General features: G+C 44.1%; 1 protein-coding gene across 1 annotated transcript in view; it reads left to right on the top strand.

Annotated features, from left to right (window-relative positions):
- Positions 1-20,239, top strand: part of MTURN (maturin, neural progenitor differentiation regulator homolog) — a 34,769-nt gene extending 14,530 nt beyond the window's left edge. The window contains exons 2-3 of the mRNA XM_012176887.4: positions 422-544; positions 14,922-20,239. Of these exons, the coding sequence (XP_012032277.2) occupies positions 422-544; positions 14,922-15,032 (234 nt within the window). The 3' untranslated portion in view covers positions 15,033-20,239. The remainder of the gene's footprint in view (positions 1-421; positions 545-14,921) is intronic.
- Positions 20,240-20,461: the final 222 nt, after the last annotated feature.

Genomic DNA, 20,461 nt, shown 5'->3' with positions numbered 1-20,461 from the left:
TACTCTTGCCTTAAAAATCTCATGGACAGAGGAGCTTGGTGCAGGCTACTATCCATGGGGTCACAAAAAGTTGGGCACAACTGAGCGACTTCACTTTCACTTTCACTTTGCCAGCATCAGGAGAGGGACATCGGAAATCACGGGAAGGGGAATATTGATCCCCCTGCCCTTTTACTATGTATGGGCAGATCTGATGGAAAATTGAGCAGGTGAGATTATGGACCAGGAGCACGGGGGCTTTCTGCAGGGTATTCATTTCCTGCCTTCGATACAAGTCAAGAATAACTATATGGATTTTTACTCTGGAATGGAGGCCTTCTTCAAATTCACATAATTGAAAAAATCTTGGTTTTGTGTATTTCAGACTGAGTATAATAACTGTGTCTTTGTTTTCTCCTTTCCCTTACTGGTGGGCACGCAGCACGTGTGGAGTGAGAGTGAAGACTGCCTGCCTTTCTTGCAGCTAGCACAGGATTACATCTCCTCCTGCGGCAAGAAGACACTCCATGAAGTCTTGGAAAAAGTCTTCAAGTCTTTCAGACCTGTAGGTGCCTGCTTGGCTTCCAAAGCTGTCTTATTGTCTCCAGTGACTGTGCTCTGAATAACACGGATTGTGGGGAAAGTGGGCAAAACCCGGAATGACTAATTGTTTTTCTCTTGTCTGCCCTGTGGCTTAAAGATAGCAGTTCGTGGAGGGAGGCTGAAGGCGGAGAGGGAGGGGGAACGGGGTGCGACACAGCTGTTTGTTGCGGGGATGATGGTTATTTCTAGCATCCCTTGAGTTAAGAATCTCTGATTGGGTGGGAAGCACAGTCTTTTATGAGACAACTGAGTATTCCGGTTCTCATCCAGTAGACTTTAAACCAAAATGCTTGCAAGTGCTATGGAGGATCTCTTGTAATAGAAAATTGCCAGAAGGCAGTATAAAGGATATACCCTCATGTGGATGGATATGGAGGCGAAGAAACTGGACAGTTGTTCTTTTCTCTTTTGATAAAGTCTCTTGTAGAGAGCTTGCTTCCCCCACCCCACCTCCCGCCCCCCAGCCTCCTCAGGATTTAGGAATCTGGATGTTTGTGGTTAGCTGACTGTTTGTTTCATTCTAGATGAAAAGCATGTGAAATGAATACTCACCCCTATTTTATAAACTACTTCTCTGTCTTTATTGGAAGACAAAGTCAGATTGTGTGACATTTCCCCCAAGTTCACTTCCCTGCCCACTGTAAGCACTCTACAGTTTCAATGTTATTTCCTCTAGAATTTCCTTTTTCTTTTTTCAAATCTTTTAATATAGTATCTATTTCTTTTTTTATAATTTTAGTTTTGGCTGTGCTGGGTCTTTGTTGCTGCTCTGGGTTTTCTCTAGTTGCAGTAAGCAGGGGCTATTCCTCTAGCTATGGGAGGAACTAGTCTAGCTCAGGCTTCCCATTGTGGTGGTCTCTTGTTGCGGAGCACAGACTCTAGTGTGTATGGGCTTTAGTATTTGCAGCACATGGGTTCAGTGGTTGTGGTTCCCGAGCTCTAGAGCACAGGCTCAGTCCCACATGGGCTTAGTTGCTCCAAGGCCTGTGGGATCTTCCCTGATCAGGTATTGAATGCGTGTCTCCTACATTGGCAGGGGGATTCTTTACCACTGACCCATGACCCACCAGGGAAAACTCTAGTATCTATTTCTTTCTTGGAATCTTCAAACTTGTTTTTGTTTCTCTGAACATGGTAGGCTTAGCTGCATAAGAGACTTTGGGATATTCCAGTGTTTCAAAATTCTGTTTTGTCATCTTTTGTTTTCACTGGGTCCCCTTCCTGGTATCTTGTTTCTTTGTGTGTTGGATTATCTCTGTGTGCTTGAAAATTTGTATATTTGTATTTGAAGATTTATATTTTGGGGATAAATTGAGGCCTAAGATAATGGTACTTTCCTCCAGAGAGGATTCAGTTGGAGACCACCCTCAAATAATTTAAGACTTGTAGTTCTTAGAACTCTCCAGGTGATGCAAAGCCAGGTTGCAGGCCTGGTTTCTTCTTGTTCTGAGAGCAGACTCAGTCTGTTCAGGCTGTTATAACAAAACACTAGGTGGCTTATAAACAAGAATTTATTTTTCATTGTTCTAGAGGCTAGAAGTCCAAGACCAGTGTGCCAGCAGAGTTGGTATCTTGTGAGGGCTCACTTCCTGGACAGGTGGCCATCTTTTCACTGAACCTCCTATGGTGGAAGGAGAGAGAGAGAAGCCAAGAGCCTCTTTGATAAGGGCACTTGGTCATTTATGAGGGCTCCACCTACATGATCTGATCACCTCCTTAAGGGCCCACCTTCTAATATCATCACCCGGAGGAGTAGGGTTTTAGCATATGACTCTGGAGGGGAGAACATAAATATTCAGACCATAGCATAGACTTTTGGGGTCCTAGCCTAAAGCGAGGATGGTTTGCCACAGAAGCTCCTTTGTTGACTTTGGAGTAGGCCAAGCAGGCCATAGTTTCTTTGAGAACAGTAGATGAGATGTCCTCAGGACAAAAGCAACTTTTTATGATAGGCTTACATCTATGGGTACTAACTCTCAATATAATTAAGAAGGCATTTTTCATATTGAATCCAGCTTTCTTAGTTCTTTGTGGAAGAGTTGGTCCTGACCAGTATCACTTAATCCACCATTATAAGAAGAGGAGTTTTAAACGGCCTTTTAGTTCTCTGTGGAAGAGTTGGTCCTGACCAGTGTCACTTAATCCACCATTATAAGAAGAGGAGTTTTAAACGGCCTTTGTCACTCTGTCTGATTAATATCATTTGTCCAACCAATTCTTTTTGTTGTTGTTTGTTCATTTTCTAAGCCTGTTTGACTCATCCAAAATAGATTTTTGACTTACAGATACTGGTCTGTCCCACTTGCATCCATTCAGTTTGTATTTACTGAACACCTGGTAAGCCCTTGATACTCTCTACTGCTCTGTCCCTAGCACTTGAACCAGACAGATGAAAATCTTAGATCTCACGGGGCTTGTATTCTAGTGTCAGGGAGACAAGATAAATGAGGACAACACATGACGTGTTAGTGCCAAGTGCCAAGGAGAAAACAACATGAGTCAGGGAAAGGGGCTGAGAAGTGTCTGAGGCCCTGACAGTTTCGATTAGGGGAGCAGGCAATGCTTCACTGAGAAGGTTACTTAAGTGAAACTGAGATGAGATGTGGGCTGTGAGGGGATCCGCAGGAAGAGCTTTCCAGGTAGAGAGAACAGCAGATACAACCACAGGGGGAGAGAAAGCCAGAGCTCAGGGAACAAGGGGAGGCTGGTGTGGCCCGAGTGAAGGGGGAAGGCAGGAGTGAGAGGTGAATCTTGAGGAATTTCCGGGGCTTGCAGGTCACAAAAGGACTTGACCTGGGGAGCCTCTGAAGGGCTGGAGCACCAGAGAGATCCACCTAGCAGAGAGCAGGCTGTGAGGGGGAGAGGGGGTGCAGGGAGGCCTGTGAGGAGGCTGTCACTGTCATCCAAAAAGAAGATGAGGGTGACTCCAGAGTTCCTCATCTACTCACTGAAGGGAATGGCGTTCGTTTACTGAAATGCGGACAGTTGCAGGAAAAAGCTTAAGGGGTGAGACCACCAAGACTTCAGTTGTGGACTTGTCAGTGTTTGAAATGCCTGTTAGACACCCGAGTAGAGACATCAAAGCAGGCAAAAGTTAAAGGAAAAAAAATGGATTTCCGTAAATCTTACCTTCCCCCCCGAATCCCCCCAAATATCTGATTAGTACATGATACTCACTTTGCAGCTGGTTTCCACAGAGGGTCCACTCATGAGCTGGCCACCTGGTTCTCTCATCTGTGGTGGACAGAAACATGTTACCAGCAGAATGTGCTTCACTAGGGAAGGTGAGCTCCCACCAGAGCCCCTTCTGCCATCTTGCTTTACCAAGCCTATGGCTGTGCTTAAGCAACCAGGCAGCTGTATGTAAAGGGAAAACAAATGCAGTCCAAAAAATCCAGATATTTAGCTAAAAGCAATTGACTTGGTTGAATACTTTCTTTCAGATCACGCTGCTTTGTGTAACAGAGACACACAGATTTTATTAATGCTGTTGGGCTTCCTGAGTCCATTTCTCAAGTGGAGCTTTCCGCCAAAGCGGGCAGGATGGTGCTCCCAAGGTGGGGCCTCTGCCTGGTACGAGGCCCCCTTTGCTAGGGAAGCTTTTGTGTGCTGGGCGCTCTGGCTGAGTTTTTGTCTTCAGGGAAGTGCCTTCTCAGGGCTGGTGAGGGTGAAATACACGCAGGCTTGGGTTTCTCTCAGTTACGATGTGCCCTAGATCGGATGAGAAGGGAGTGTTACAGACCGGGTGAAGGACTTCTGGAGATCAGGGGGGAAGCTTCACCCTCTCCCTCTCCACAGAAGAGTGCCTTTCTCTCCACTGCTGTTTATCTGTTTTATATAAAGGAGGCTTAGGTTATGACTCAGAAAAGGGTCTTGTTTCTGTCGTAGCTCGTAGTATTTGTTGAAGTAACACGTACCCAAATGCTGCAAGGTTATCAAGCAGGTGAACTTGAGTCTGTCATTTCCCTGAAAATTTTTGATAATCTGATCCAATTGTGTGGCTGCTTTTTTTTTTTTTTTTAATAGTTGGGGAAACCACAGGAGGAATATTTTCACCTTCCTCTTAGAACAGCCTCATTCATGGCTTTGAATCCTTATTTTCCCTTGGCAGGCCCATTGCTAGCCCCTATCCTGTGCAGTGTTTCCAGAAAGATAAAGACCTTTCTATTGACAGCTTTCTGCTGCCTTTGGGGGCAGCAGTCAAGCAGAGTCAGTTCACTTTGCTGAAGCCCACACATGCCTGCCTGCCTGGACCAAAAGCATGGAGTCATCTCCTGGCCTCCCGAGCATCCTGCCCGCGAGGCTCAGCGTGCGGCGGCAGCACTCTTTACCTTTAGACCTTCCCATTTCGTAGACTGGGTGCTTCTCCCTGCTTTATGTTTGCCTCCCCGCCCCTCCCTTGCCAAAACAACCAATCTCACAAAGCCCGTGCCCTGCCAGAGAAATCTGTTGTTGGATTTGACAAGAAAAGATAATTATTCTTTTTCTTATTCACCATCTTACCTTCCTCTTTTTCCTCTGTCTCTTCATAACATGATTAGCAGAATGCAGGATCATCTGCTGTTCGTGTCTGACTCTTTTCGACTCCGTGGGCTGTAGCCCACCAGGCTCCTCTGTCCATGGGACTTTCTAGGCAGGAGTACTGGAGTGGATTGCCATTTCCTTCCCCAGAGCGTCTTCCCGACCCAGGAATCGAACTCGCATCTCTTCGTCTCTTGTGTCTCCTGCGTCGGCAGGTGGTTTCTTTACCACCGCGCCACCTGGGAAGCTCCTGCAGGAGACAGGGCACAGTGCCTAGGCCTGTGCTCTAGGAGCTGGCTTTCTGGGAGGAGAGGCAGCCACAGAAAAGTACAGAGAAAGCCCAGGTTCCATGACTAAGCGCTGATTTCGGCCCAGACCCTCTGCCTGACGCCGTGCAGATGGAGGGAGGGCCATTCCCTGTCTCCTTGCTCCACTCTGCTGGCTCTTTGGGGAAGCGTTTTCCGAGAGGATGTCAGTGAACAGGCACCGACCGCAGCATGATGATTGTGGTCCCTTGACCTAGTTATGCAGAATCAGGTTACTACAGTGGTGAAGAACCCATGCTCTAGGGGGCAGGCTGCCTGGATTCAAATCCCAGGTCTGCCACTTGCTGGCTGTGTGACCTCAGCTAAATTGCTTGACCTTGCTGTTTCTCAGTTTCCTCATTTGTTAAAACTAGGAAACAAATGACGATAGTTACCTTAGGGCTGCTGTGAAGATTAAACGACACAATTTTTGTTGGGGACTTAGTGCAGTGCACACACCTGAGAAGCACTGATTAAAGCTGGCATTGGCATGGGTGGGATGGGGACACTTGGCAAAATACTGTTGAGAGGTGAGCTCAGTAGTGAAAACCTTCTTGGGACTGTTAGGTTTCTGGTGGAGAGAGAAAGCAATTTGCTAAGTCATTTCGGCACACACTTAACAGAATCATCTAGCTAAGGTAAAGGATTTTCAAGGGGTGGTGTTGAGGTATTATTGCCAAAAGTTTATCAACATTGATTTTGGCAAAATAATAATCATCCATTCAGTACTTCATCCATGCAGCTCACTGGGGTGGAGGCTAGTGCTACAAGAGGGACGACCAGATGCTCCTCTCCTCCAGAGGGACACAGGACCAAAGAGCCTCTGGTGACAAGGCTATGAATGATACTTGTTTCCTTTTCTGGATTTTCTAAATTTTCCATGATGTTACAGAAACCATTTATGATCAGGAGCTATGTTGTGATTTTTTTTAAGGTTGTCTTGTCCACGATGTGTCCAGAGGACTGGGAATCTCAGATATGAGTGGGCTCATCGAGGAAGGAAGCATGGGCAGGGGCTTCATGGGGAGGTGAGACTTGAAGAAAGGGCAAGATCCGGATTGGGTCAGCAGGGGAGGAGGTCTGGATAAGAATGAAGACCAGGAAGGCCTGCCTTGGCTCCTTTAGTGAGAGAACCTTAGAGATGTTCCTCCGTGGGGCATGGTGGCTCAGCCCCGGCCTGGCCATCTCCTAGCCTGTGTGGCCTTTAGTAGGTTGCTCAGCCTTAGTGTTCCCATCTTTAAAATGGGGGTCATACATGTTTCACTGTCTTATGGATGCATGGAGAGCTTCACAATCAGAACACACACAGGGCTATCAAAGCCCAGCCACCCTATCAAGGTTAGTCTCCATTTCCAGGGGCTTCCCTGGTGGCTCAGCAGTACAGAACCCGCCTGCCAATGCAAGAAACACAGGTTCAGTCTCTGGGTCAGGAAGATCCCCTGAAGAAGGAAATGGCAACCCACTCCAGTATTCTTGCCTGGGAAATCACATGACAGAGGAGCCTGGCAGGTTACAGTCTATGGGGTCACAAAGAATAGGACATGAGCTAGTGAGTAAACAGTAACTACAGCTCCATTTCCAGCTCATAACTGCTGTTAGGAAATGTGCATTAGGTGGATATGTGCCTCCATGGATGGAGCCGGGCAGCCTCCCTCCTGGACTTACCCATATTCTGCTACACTCCAGGGGCCTCCTAGCTTCCACCTAGTTTTTCTCCTTCCTGCCAGATTGTCATATTCAAATGGTACACGTGTGCAGTGACGACACCAAGCAGGCTGTCTCTGCAGTTTGTGAGCAGATGGGTTTCTCTGTGTCCTGAGACCAGTAATGGCTTCAGAGACACCTGTCACCAGCTTCGATAAATGTGAGGTGGAGGATTGTTGGAATCCTGCATTTTTCTTGTTTAAATGGTCCTGAATTGATGGTCGCTGGTTATCACATGAGTGAGCTAGTCAATGAAAGAGTGGTTATGGGTCTAAGTAATATTGACCATACTGTTCCTTTTTATCCCCTCCATGTTTTTATATCTTTTATTTAGTAGTGATTGACAGTCTCTCCCCTGGTTAGAGAACAGTTCACAAGAGAAGAGAGAGCTTATCATTTCCAAGTTAGCTGTAAAACCCAACCTCATCCGTGCCCTTTCAGCTCTCTCAAAGCTTTACTCTCTTCTCCTGGAGTGTTATTCTTCCTCTTACCAGCACAGTGGACGTTAGGGTCACGAGGCACCTGTTGCCATGACAATTTCCTGTGCTGTTTTGGTTGATGTTGCTTTCGTGGCCCTTCATTGAGTGAGAGCCCACGCTTTTCCAGGTTTTCTCACTCGGACTGACCTTCGTCCTTTCCCTGGGGTTGCTATGTGACTCCACGTTTTTTTCTCTTTTGAGAAGCAGAGACATTTCCACAAGAAAAATTTCCTTAATTCTGTCTTACTGACGTGAGCAAGATTGGTAATTTTTTTGCCACTAGTGGCTGGAGAGCTAGGGGTTAAACCCCACAGGAAAACTCTTTGTGACCCAAGAAAAGTTTATTTCTTGCTTCTACTCTTCTAGTCTGCTCAAGAGTCTGGAAGAAGAGAAAGAATCCACCTGTGGGAAGCTACCCCAGTGGGTCATAAAGTCTGATAGGAAAGATTATGCACAAATGTGGGTTTTAATAAAGACACATTGAATTAACAACATTATAAATCAACTATACTTCAAAAAATATTGGTAAGAAAAACAAACACAAAACAGCCAACCACATCCAGAAGAAAACCACATTGAACGCTGACAATTTAAAGTTTATCATGGGAGTTGTTGTTTGCTCATGTTTTGAACATTCAAACCCTTGTCATTTAGGGTATGATGCCCCTAAAGTAAGAGAGTACCTATTGCTCTTTCCCATTTGGGTCTTACATCACTCTTGCCGCTTAACCTCTATTTACTTTTCCTATTATGGAGAAGACAGACTGACCAGGATCCCATCAGAGGTTTATTGGTAGCACCAGCATCATGGCTTAAGGTCGTTGTTTTTGTTCAGTGTCTAAGTAGTGTCTTTTTGACCCCATGGACTGCAGCATGCCCCGCTTCTCTGTCCTTCACTTCACTACCTCCTGGAGTTTGCCCAAGTTCATGTCCATTGAATCAGTGATGCCATCCAACCATCTCATCCTCTGCTGCTCTCTTCTCCTGGCTTAAGATAAACAGTGACAAATTTCCCAAATGCTTTAGTCTCAGTACTCAGACTGTGGTTTCTGGATCAGCAGTATGCCCATCACCTGGGAGCTTGTTAGCAAAGCAGAATCTCGGGTCCCACCTGAGACCCACTGAATCATAGTCTCCCTTTTAGGTAGATCCCAAGGTGAGTCATGTACACAGCAAAGTATGAGAAACGCTGCTTCAAAAAGTCCTCTGGAAGGAGCTTACAGGGACCTCAAAAGCCACAGGGCTCTTCCTGGAAGCCCCAGATGCCTAGCTGGTTGACCATGCACTCCAAGGCCTAGATAACGATCTCCTTGTATAAAGGCACTATAGTCTGAGCGCTTGAGTGCCACCTTCAGAGATGGCAGATGCTAAACGCAACTGATTCCAGCCTCAGCTAGTTTAGACCACCTTTAAAAAGACCTGGAGCTAGTTTTGCAGATAACCGATCCTCTCATGGGTCCAAAGAGCTTCAGTTCTCAAGGATCGGCATCTCTGCCCATTAGGCACAGGACTGTTAGGATAGGTGGACTCCAGTGGTCCTTATGTGTTGAGAGAAAGTTCCGAAGGAGCAAGACCCTGGGAATGCTATCGTTGTTGTCCAGAGCAATCATAAAGATTTTTTTCCAGGAAAGTGAAAAAATTTTACTAAAATAAAAGTGAATGATTCTATCAGGAGTAATTTAAATATAGTTGACAGGATTTATTGGCTTGTCTTTTTCCTTATAAGAATGTGTGGGTGCAGTTAAAGCAAGGACTCAGGATTCTTCCCAATCTGTCTGTATTCCTGTTTCTGATATGTCTTCTTGATTGTTAAAATTTTGGATGCAGTAATTAAATTTTTTTTTTCCAGTCTGGCTCTTCAATCTATTCTTTTACCCCCCAGTTTTGTTGGGATGTAATTGACATAAAGCATTGTATAAGTTTATGGTGTACAGCATAGTGATTTGACTTATATACATCATGAAAAATAATTATCACAGTAAGTTTCATGAATATCCGTCATCTTATATAGATACAAAGTGAAATAGAAAATAAAACCTTTCTCTCTTGTAATGAGAACGCTTAGGACTTACTGTTTTGACAACTGTCTTATATAGCATGCAGCAATGTTTAATTATATTTACCATGATGTACATTACATCCCTAGTATTTATTTATTAATAACTTATAACTGAAAGTTTGTACTTTTTGATTGTCTTCATCCAGTTCTCCCTCCCCACCCTACCCCCACCTCTGGTAAACCAGAAGTTAGACTTATCTACCGTAGATGAGAGTGGAGGCAGAGGTGGGAACATTAGATTATTACATTTCTGTATGGTGTCCTTTCTTGTTCTTATGCTTTTTTCGTTCTCCTCTGCATGCTTCCACATTGTACACACTCATAAATGTTGATGCTAACACTGCATATTGAATTTTGTAATGTTTATTACCCAGTTGAAAACACTGAAGGCTCCAGCTATAGAAACAGCATGGACGGCTGGAAGAGAATCTCCCAGGTAGCCTGGTGGTTAGCTATGTAAAGTCTACAACCCAGTGGCCTGGTTTTGAATCCTTCTCTGACGCTTCCTGGGTAACACTGGGCAAATTTACTCAACTTCTCTTTGTAAAGGAGAGATAATAATAATACCTACCAAACAGGATTATTATGAAGATGAACAGAATTCATATACAGAAAGCTGCTTATACTGTACCTAGCACAGTAGCCTAACCAATATTAACTCTTAGATTGAATCCGAAATATGACAGAATTGGTTGGTTCATTGGAATGGAAGCCTGGGAATCAAATGAAGAGGCTGATAGAACTGAGTTTCTTAGTTCTCATCCTACTTCCTAGGACTGATTAGCCATGAGGGGGTCTAGAAGCAAGCCCAGCAGAAGAGAAAAGAAGAAGTGGGGGGTGGAGACAGGCTACTCATGCATCATTAGTCCCCTTGAATCACTGAACTGGCTGTGCTTTAAAATGAGAAACAGACAGTCTTTGTGACTAGATGATTCATATGAGGCTCTATGGTTTGCAGACCATGGCCACATTCACTCTCTCATTTAATCTCCATAGTTTCTCTGGAGTAGAGCAGCTGTCCTTTACAGAGAAGGACACTGAGGCTCAGCAAAAGTGGGGTCCCCCAACCAGAACCCTGGCTTCCAAGCTGCCAGGTCCAGTGCCTTTTCCACAGAACCTCTCAATGAATCTGCAGACCCTTTACTAAGGTGCCTGAAATGTCCTGACAGCCATTGAGAGCTACTTCTTTTCTCTCTATATATAAGGATGGGGGTACATGCATGTGTGCTAAGTTGGTTCAGGCGTGTCTGACACTTTGCAAACCCTAGGGACTGCAGCCCTCCAGGCTCCTCTATCCATGGGATTCTCCAGGCAAGAATACCGGAGTGGGTTGCCATGCCCTCCTCCAAGGTATCTTCCCGACCCAGGGATCAAACCCGTGTCTCTTATGTCTGTTGCGTTGGCAGTCGGGTTCTTTGCCACTAGCACTCCTGGAAGCCCAAGGATCTCAAATAGCATCTGAATGTTTCCTGCCAAAGAGAAGGGCCTCCCAGTGTGGCTGATGCTCTGGACCTAGACCTATGTGCTTTGGATTCACACAGAAGATAAGGTGGGAAGCTGGGCAGAGGAGAGGGGTAGGGGTTCATGCTTGGCTTGCTGGAACCTCTTCTACAAGCCAACCTAAGCTGAGGAGAGAGTGAGTATTAAGGGATACCTACAGTTTGGGTCCATGTGCATTATGTAAAGTATAATGACCAAGGCTAATCAAAGGCATGTCACTTTAGGACAAGATGGCCAGTATATATAGACGCATGCCTCAGCTGCACTTTCTGTACCTGTGACAGCCATTGCTAACTGAACAGGATCTTCTCCACTGAGCCTCAGAATTGTCCTGAACCCAAGGCTCCAGGCAGCCAGTCAGATTTGTTAACTGAAAAGGAATCCAGTGACCATTCCTCTTTTAAGGAGCATCCCTTCAGTGCAATGAGAAGTTACATTTCTTATTGAATTCATGAGTCTTCTTTTAGCATTTTGGTGACTCTGAAGTTCTTGGTCACAGCAACAATATTTATGTTTTATCAGCTGCTTCAGTGGGACTGTTCATTTGATACTTTCACCTTGCTGTGTCATCCAGCAGCTCTTAAAACTGAACAGCGAAATATTAGTCAGCTGTGTTCATTGTAACCAACCATCTTTTATCCCTCCTTGGAGTCCACCTTTACCTTTTATTCCGTCCACTAAGATGCAGAAGGGAGACAGTGGTAGGAGAAAGGGGCTTCTCCCTTCTCCCCAGCACACACAAGACAGATGCCACTGTGGAGACAAGATGTGCCCTCCCTGCCCTTCTCCGCAGTCAGCAGCGTCCCTGAGACAGCTGCAGCCTTCTGAGCTCATGTCTGCAGTGGGCTGTGGTGCCCTGGCAGACCCCGTGCATCATATGATCCATGATGCCCGGCAGATGATTTTTGTCCCAAGTATGTTCAGAGGGCTCTCTGAGACCTGTAAAGAGTTATGGTCTGAGAACTTCAGGGTAAAGCTGTTACTTTGGTCAGGACTCTGCTTACCCTTTCCTCCTGGAAGTCTTTTGAGAGGGAATGGCAAGGGGGCGGATGGCAGGGTGCCGGGAGGCAGTGCAATCAACGGAACAGTCCGTCTTACTTTGTCCTAATGCATTTAGTGTTTGGATCATAGGGCCATTCCGTGAAGTGGCCTGAAAATGGTTGATCCTTGCCTGAGAATGATCAACCAAGGGGCCACATGTGAGAAAGGTTCATCAAGGAGTTGAGGGTTGGCAGCCCTGGATCACAAGACAAGGCCAAGATGCCCACAGCCATGGCTTCCTGCTGGCACCAGAGCATTCATCCATATTGAACTGACCCAGCAAGGGGCACTCACAGTTTCTAACCCAGGACCAGCCAGTGCTTTAAGAAAATGTTTACTGTGTATTTATCGTGAATTTCCCTGATGATAATTATAGAGCATTTGGAAAATACAGAAAGATCAAAAGGAAAAAATTATCCATAATCACACTGCCTAAAAGACTACTCGTAAAATTTGGGCTTATTTCATTGAAGTCTTTTTTTCTTTGCATTTGTATGTACTTAAAAAAATTTTGTATCATAATGAAAATGTAGTTTTCATCGTCCTTGTATACGCATGAGAACATTTTTAAAAATTATTTGTATCTGTTTTTGGCTGTGCTGGGTCTTCATTGCCGAGCACGGGCTTTCTCTAGTTGCACTCTGTGGGCTTCTCATTGTGGTGGCTTCTTTTGTGGGACCTGGGCTTAGAGCACAGGCTCAGTAGTTGTGACCTGTGGACTTAGTTGCCCTGAGGCATGTGGAATCTTCCTGGACAAGGGATCAAACCAGTGTGCCCTGCATTGGCAGGTGGATTCTTAATCACTGGACCACCAGGGAAGTCCAGTACATTTTCTTATATCATTAGATAATTCAAAAATATTACTTTAAGTGGATATATAAGATTCTGTTTTATGGATGCGCCGTAATTTATTTTGTTGAATGTTTTAGTAGTTTCTGTGTTTTTACACGTGTTTTATGAATAATAGCAACATGCATTTTTATAGGAGAAAATATAGAGGGGAATAGATATTAACATCTTGATGGGATAGTCAGCACTGTTCACTGTACTGCTGCTGACAGCCCAGATATCTGTGTGTGCATAAATATTATATGTGGATGATACTTAAAAGCAGAGACTCTCTAGACTCTCTGATAAAACCTACTAGCCCTGTGAGCACCAATCTATTGAGCAATTGACATTGTCATCAAATAAGTTTATGAAAATAATTATAAAGGTAGTTGACTTCCATGAGATATCCATAGCTGCTGCACTGAGTCCTGTTAAGTGCTGTTGAATTTTTTAAAATTGAAATATAGTTTATTTACAACATTTTGTTAGTAGTTGTGACCTGTGTGCAGCATAGTGTAATGAGTCAATATTTTTATAATTATATTCCATTTAAGTTATTACATAACAATCGCTATAATCCCCCGTGCTATACAATATATTCTTGTTGCTTATTTACTTTACACATAATTGTTTGTGTCTCTGAATCCCCTACTCGTGTTCTGCCCCTTTCTCCTTCCCTCTCCCTACTGGTCACCACAAGTTTGTTCTCTATCTATGAGTCTTTTCCTGTTTTGTTGTATGCATTCATATGATTTTTTAGATTCCACATATAAGTGATAACAGAGTATTTGTCTTTCTCTGACTTATTTCACTAAGCATATTACTCTCTAGGTTTATCCATGTTGTTGCAAGTGGCAGAATTTCATTCTTTTTCATGGCTGAGTAACAGCTCCAGTGTGGTGTGTGTGTGTGTTTGTGTGTGTCACGCCTTCTTTATCCAGTCATCTGTTGGTGGACATTTAGGTTACTTCCATATCTTGGCTATTGTGAATAATGCTGCTGTGTGCATTGGGGCACATGTGTCTTTTTGAGTTAGTATTTTTGTTTTCTTCAGATACATACTCGGGAGTGGAATTGCTGGGTCATATGGTAGTTCTATTTTTAGCTTTTGGAGGAACCTCCATCCTGTTTTCCATGGTGGCTGCACCAATTTACATTCCCACCAACAGTGTAGTAGGGTTCCTTTTTTCCCATATCCTCTCCAATATTTGCTATTTATAGACTTTTTGATAACAGCCATTCTGAAGTTTGAAGTGATATTATTGTGGTTTTGATTTTCATTTCGCTAATAATTAGCAGTGTTGAGCATCTTTTCATGTGCCTGTTGGCCATCTGTATCTCAGGTCTTCTGCCCATTTTTTGATTTTTTTTTAATTGAGTTGTATGAGCTGTTTATCGTATTTTGAATATTAACCCCTTATCAGTCATATCATTTGCAAATATTTCTCCTATTCAGTGGGTTGTCTTTTTGTATTGTCAGTGGTTTCCTTTGCTGTGCAAAAGCTTTTAAGTTCCATTAGGTCCCATTTGTTTGCTTTTCCTTTTATTTCTTTTACCTTAGGAGATGGATCCAAAACAATATTGCTACAATTTATGTTAAAGAGTGTTATGCTTATGTTTCCTTCTAGGAGTTTTATGGTTTCTGGTCTTACATTTAGATCTTTACTCCGTTTTGATTTATTTTTGTATATGATGTGAGAGAATGTTCTAATTTCACTCCTCTACGTGGAGCTGTCCAGTTTTCTCAGCACGACTTATTGACAAGAGCGTCTCTTCTTCATTGTGTGCACTCGCCTCCCTTGTCATCAGTGCTGTTGAATTTGTATCAGCTGCCTTTGGTTGCCTTCCTGCCTTTTGGCCACTTGGCACTCACAGCTGCTTCTCTTCTCTCCCCTGTAGTTACTGGGGCTTCCGGATGCAGATGACGACGCTTTTGAAGAGTACAGTGCAGACGTGGAAGAGGAGGAGCCAGAAGCGGACCACCCCCAGATGGGGGTCAGTCAGCAGTAGACTTCCAAGGGCTCCCGCTGAGGAGGAGAGTGAGCCCCGTGTACCTAGGGTGGGGTCGTGAGCTCCTGGGTTAGCATTTTGCATTAGCACTTCGAAACAGGACGTCTGACTCCCAGCATCCAAATTAATATGAGATACCTTTTTAATGACCACACAATATCTGGGATGAGCTTTGCTCAGAAGTGACCTGAATTTTACTCCCGTTTCAGTGGGTCTCTATGGAGTTGTCTCGGTAGCCTTTGCCAGTTTGAATTTAGAGTCCATTCTGTGGCTGACTGTTCTCTCTCGAGTTTATGTTGGAGAACTAACATTTGCTGACTCGAATGTCGAGAACTCTGAATGTATTAAGGATATGCGTTGAGTCATCACAGGTGACATTATTGAGGGAAAGCATGGCAGAGGAGAAATGCAGTCTGCACTTTTTATGTACCTTTTAAGTGTGTGTAAGTGGAAGGTTTTGCTTATAAAGCATGAGTTTTAATATCTAGTCATTAAAACTGCCCAAGTGCAAATACACGGGCAGAAGAGGAGAATTACTTAATTTTGGATTAAGAGGGTAAGAAAAGCAAAGAAGCCTGTGTTTAAGTGTTCTGCCATTACTGAGTTACCTGGATATAGAGCAACTGGTTCATGGTTAGGTAGAAACATTACTTGCATGTTCAGTTATTTTAAAACATGCTGATTCCAAAGCTACTTTTAAAGTGGAGAATATAAATGGGATGACATAAATTATTGATTTCTTGAAAATGTTCATAAGCCACCCCCATATGAAATATTTACCTTCTCTCTTTATAACAAGATGGCAACTTATTAAATTATGAAAACATCCCGAATCCAAGTGCCACTTAAACTTTGAAGCCATAGATGAATTTAAAAGGAAAAATAAACCAGGATAAAATTTTTTTTTTTTAATATGATGGAATCCTTCTTTACTTCCTTAATTCATCTCTTATTCTTTCAGAAAAAGTCAAGGAAAAGATCCCACTCTATAATTTATTTTAAAATTGTAATCAAGTGCTTTGAAGAATTCAATTGCAATGAAGTCATAAAGTGATAAGAAGGTGGGACTTTTTAAATCATGGGTTAGCTTGGTTCAGTGGGGAAGTGTTAATGATCAAAATAGACAACTTGCAGAAACAACTGTGATAATAACTGGAAACGCTGCTGTCACCTTTTGGCCACAAACACTGAGTGAGGAAATTCTTTGCGATGCTAACATGGAATTATTTAAAACATACATTTTTCTTAGACCCTTCTGCATCTCTGGTTTTAATTAAAGATGCGGACTGCCTCTTTTACAACACTTGACAAATCGTAACATCTAGGGTGGAACTGTTGTTAACATGCACACGTGTGCCTGTTGGGTTGTCAAAGTTTTAGATTAAGAAAGCCGCGGTAGAGGCCACAGAGCTTATGGGAGTCTTGTATATCTTCCAGGCATGTCGGTGTAAACTTGATTATCTCAACATTTTCTGTTTAATTGATTGGTGCTGTGAGGCGCACAGCTGCTTGTGGTTAAAATGGTGTCCTGCAGTTTTAAGTCATCGGGTAAAATAATTTCGTGGTTTCCATCCGTGCTTCAGTGCCCACGTTTTGTCTTGATTTTTTTTTTTTTCTTGGAAAGACATATTAAAGGTTAACTTAAAGTGAAATGAATTTCCTTCAGAGTAGCCTGTTAACAAAACAAACCTTGAGGTTTCATCCAGTGGGGTGAGCAGACTACATGCTTCGCTCTCATGCCCATGTTCTGATTGGCTGTGTACCTGAGCACAGGTGATTGGAATTGCACCTCCCCATAGGTAGCACCCAGATCCATAAGCTCCATTTTCACACAGTAGGCCGAAAGGATGACTTCTGCCACCAAAATGAAAACGCTTGACTAGCTTGCTCCATTCAGAGGTAAATTGGAAATTTTGTAGTTCAGGGCTTAAAATCTAAATTTACATATGTTCAAAAATGGAATGGACATTAATATAAAATGTATTTTGTGAAAAAAGTGTTTAGGCTTTGACCAGATGCATTTTGGCATTATTATGCAAATGTTCTCTGTTTATAAAAATTGAGCTGAGATAAACTCAGCCATTCCATGCCGGGGAGAAATCTGGTCTTTGTTCTGCCCCCAGGGGTTGGGGGGAACATCGCTGTGTGTTTCTTATTTTTGTGACAAAACCCCAAAGAACTTTGCGAATCAGATTGTTTCCTCTAAAGCTTCGTTTTCTCTGATTGTGCGTATCCGCTCCAGTGCACGCTGACACACGTGCTGACACACGTGCACACATACACACACCCGCCAGCGCTGTGCATTCTCTGTTTGGGTGGCACTAGAGCTTGCTCACTGTGGAGCCTCACCTGCCTGGTCAGGACGCAGGCAGCCTGTGGTTCTCATTATGGAAGTGGTTCCCTGGCTAGACTCTCACAAACACATAAACACACTGAGCGGAGAGGCACTGTGGCACCATGGGAGGAGCGGAGACCCAGGAGTTAGGAGGCAGACCTGGATTTAGTCCTGACTCTGCCCGTGACCTTGGGCCAGTCCCTTCACTCACCTAAAGCAGGTGGTGTTTGCCTTCCTGCTTGAACCACTGCCCTTCCTTAACTGTCTTATTGTGTGTGTGTATAAAGAGCTACAGTCAAGGAAACTCTTCAAGAAATGCAAAGGAAATACCTTATGAATCTTGTTTGTATTGTTCTGTGACTGTTCGCAGCGCTAAGGGGCTGATGAGATTCTGTTCCTTGGGTGAGAAGGTGAAGGAGGTCCCCCGGGAATGTGGAAAACATACTTATTCCAGTTGGCGTGCTTTGCTGTGGAAGGCAAGGGTTTTCCTGGTGCCCTGACAGACTGGGGCTTTGGAAGTAGAATAATTTTAACTTAACTGAGAAGGGGAATTCACGTGAGGAATAGCTGGGAGAGAGTGAAAGATGAGTACTTTGTTGCCATGTCATCCAGGGAGAGAGAAAGAAGTAACAGGAAGTGACTGAGTATATATGCGCAGGCATGTGTGTGAGTGTGGGTGGGTGTGTGAATAGGGGGATGGTTGATTGCTTATCGATCACTGTGGGCTGTGAAGTCATGCCTGTGACAACATTACAAAACCTGGATCCCAGGTTTGAGTGAATCACAGAAACATTTTTCTGATGGTGACACAGTTACTTTCCCTGCCTAATAATCATACTGAAGAGACTTTGGGGAGTCGAAGAATGGATTCTGGAGGGAGGTGAGACCCCATAGTATCCCTGTCATCACCCTGGAGACCCCAGTGTCCACCCAAGTCTTCCAGGCTCCCAGCAGCACATAGTGCTTCCCCCCTCCCATGCCTAGAACGTGAAAAGTCTCTTATTTAGGAATTCTCCTTGTGTCCTGGTGCCAGAATCAAGGTTTCCAGTGTCTGCGAGTGAAACCTCTCTCCTCTCACAGTCAGTGTCCACATAGGAGCAGAAACCTCTCCCCAGCACAAGTACATCTCTAAACACTGCTTCTGGTTCATGAGAGCACAAAGTGTTTGGACCCAGGGGAGCTGTGATACTAGAGCATTGTCAGAATTTATATTTTAGAAATCTTGCATATTAAAATGTACAGATGGGGAAGCTGTGGTATGAACAGACCTGATTTCCCATGGTTTGAGTGAAGACACGCAAGAATAGGCAAGACGTAACCTGTGGTAGGAGGAGATGAGTGAGGTGTTCAATAGGATGACAGAGTTAGGGTCTGACTCTTTAAATAAATAAAGCCAAGAGGCAGTTATTCTATAAAGTACAAGAGAACTATGTTCCTGGCTATCTCACCAGGGGCCTGCTTTCCTGAAAAGGGACTGCTTGCCTGTTGAGAGGCAAAGCCTGAGTGTGGGGTGGCTTTGTGGCTTTAAAAATCCACCCCCACCTCAGCCAAGGAGACAGTGGATGTCCTGCAAATTAGTGGAGTTCTGTTCCTCATTAAGCCACCTGCCAGAGAAGCCTGTATTTCCAAAGTTCTGTCAGAGCTGAGAGGGGCCTCTGATCACCTGGCAGGCAGGAGAACCAAAACTGACCTCGCTTTCCGCTGCAGAGAAGGGTCTGTGTCAGACATGTCCCCACTGGCCAGAGGGCAGAGCCCACCTCCTCCACCACGCTTCCGGGTTGGAGAAAGAGCACAATTGAAACTCAAGCGGATCCCAGATCCCGCTTCCCTCTAGTGAGTGAGAACTCCAAAGAGATGCTGTTGCCTGATCGGTTAGTCTTCAGAGTACTGGAGAAGCCTCAAATGTTTTGCATTAAAAACAAATCCTCTTCCATAAAGACATAATCAGTTATCTTGGTGATACCAGGTATGAGGTGAAAGGCTGAAGTGTTCTGGATTTTATGCAGACTAATTCTCAGACTTGCCAGAATGCCAGTAGCCACTGGTATCCATGGCAACGTGGTGTCTGTAGTAAAATATATTGCTAAAGCTCATGTTCATTGGGCAGGTTGTTAAATAAGGTGTTGTCTTTGATATCACATTTGGATATCACTCACATTTGGATCACAAAAACAGAGGACCCATGAGCATTTCATGTTGTAGAAAGTCCATTTAAAGCACGGTATGGTTGAATAGGCACAAGTAGTTAAAAGCAGGCGCCAGGCCACACACAAATGAACATCTAATTTGCTGAGAAATGTGCGTTCAAGTTGTTCAATACCACGGAGAAAGCTGACGTGTATTTTTCTTTGTAAAAGCTGCCTTTGCCTGTCTTTTCCTTTTGTTTTTGTTTCTTCAGATTCATTTTTTACTTTAAATACCTTCCGGTAGCGAGGCAGATAAGATGCAGAGCAGTGCTTTGTATCTCCTCAGCTTTTTAGAGGAGAGAGGAAACCGTCAGTTCTAGGAAAACCCGAGACCATCTGTGAACCAGTCTTCACTTGTGTACGAGAGCAACGGTGAGCTATCCGCATAAGAAGCAAAAGCAAGGAATGGTTTGGGGCTTTTGTTTTTTAGGTGAGAAATGTTTCATGCAGGGTGTGTATGCTTTCTTTGCCTTTATATTTCTTTTCGAAGAAATCTCTTGTAAATTATAGAACTGTGAAATGGGTTGCCAAAAACTGTTGCCCTTCGTTAGATGCTTCAGCAGTGTAAACCCCAAATTGAACCCTGTCTACACCTGCTCCTTCCTCACTCCCCTGTGGGTGGGGATCTCATCCAACGATGTAATTACCATACGCTTGCTATTAAAGAGCCTTCCGATCTCTGGTGACTTGTGCCTCTTGTTTACCGTCTCCACCACATTTGGTCCTAAAGGACACCTTACTTGATCCGAAGGGGGACGGGAACTGGGGATCACCAGCCAGCTCTGTGGTTGCTATTGTTGGGGCCTGGCTGGGGTGGGAGTGGGCGAGTGAGGACGTGATTGCAACAACCACTGATACAATTCAGATGTTAATAATTGATGTATTTGGAAACATTAATCTATTCTGAT

The sequence above is a fragment of the Ovis aries genome, chromosome 4, assembly GCF_016772045.2.
Source record: "Ovis aries strain OAR_USU_Benz2616 breed Rambouillet chromosome 4, ARS-UI_Ramb_v3.0, whole genome shotgun sequence".
In the NCBI taxonomy this organism is placed as follows: Eukaryota; Metazoa; Chordata; class Mammalia; order Artiodactyla; family Bovidae; genus Ovis; species Ovis aries.
The sequence above is the reverse complement of the archived record's forward strand: the minus strand, read 5'-3'. Positions and strand labels throughout refer to the sequence as shown.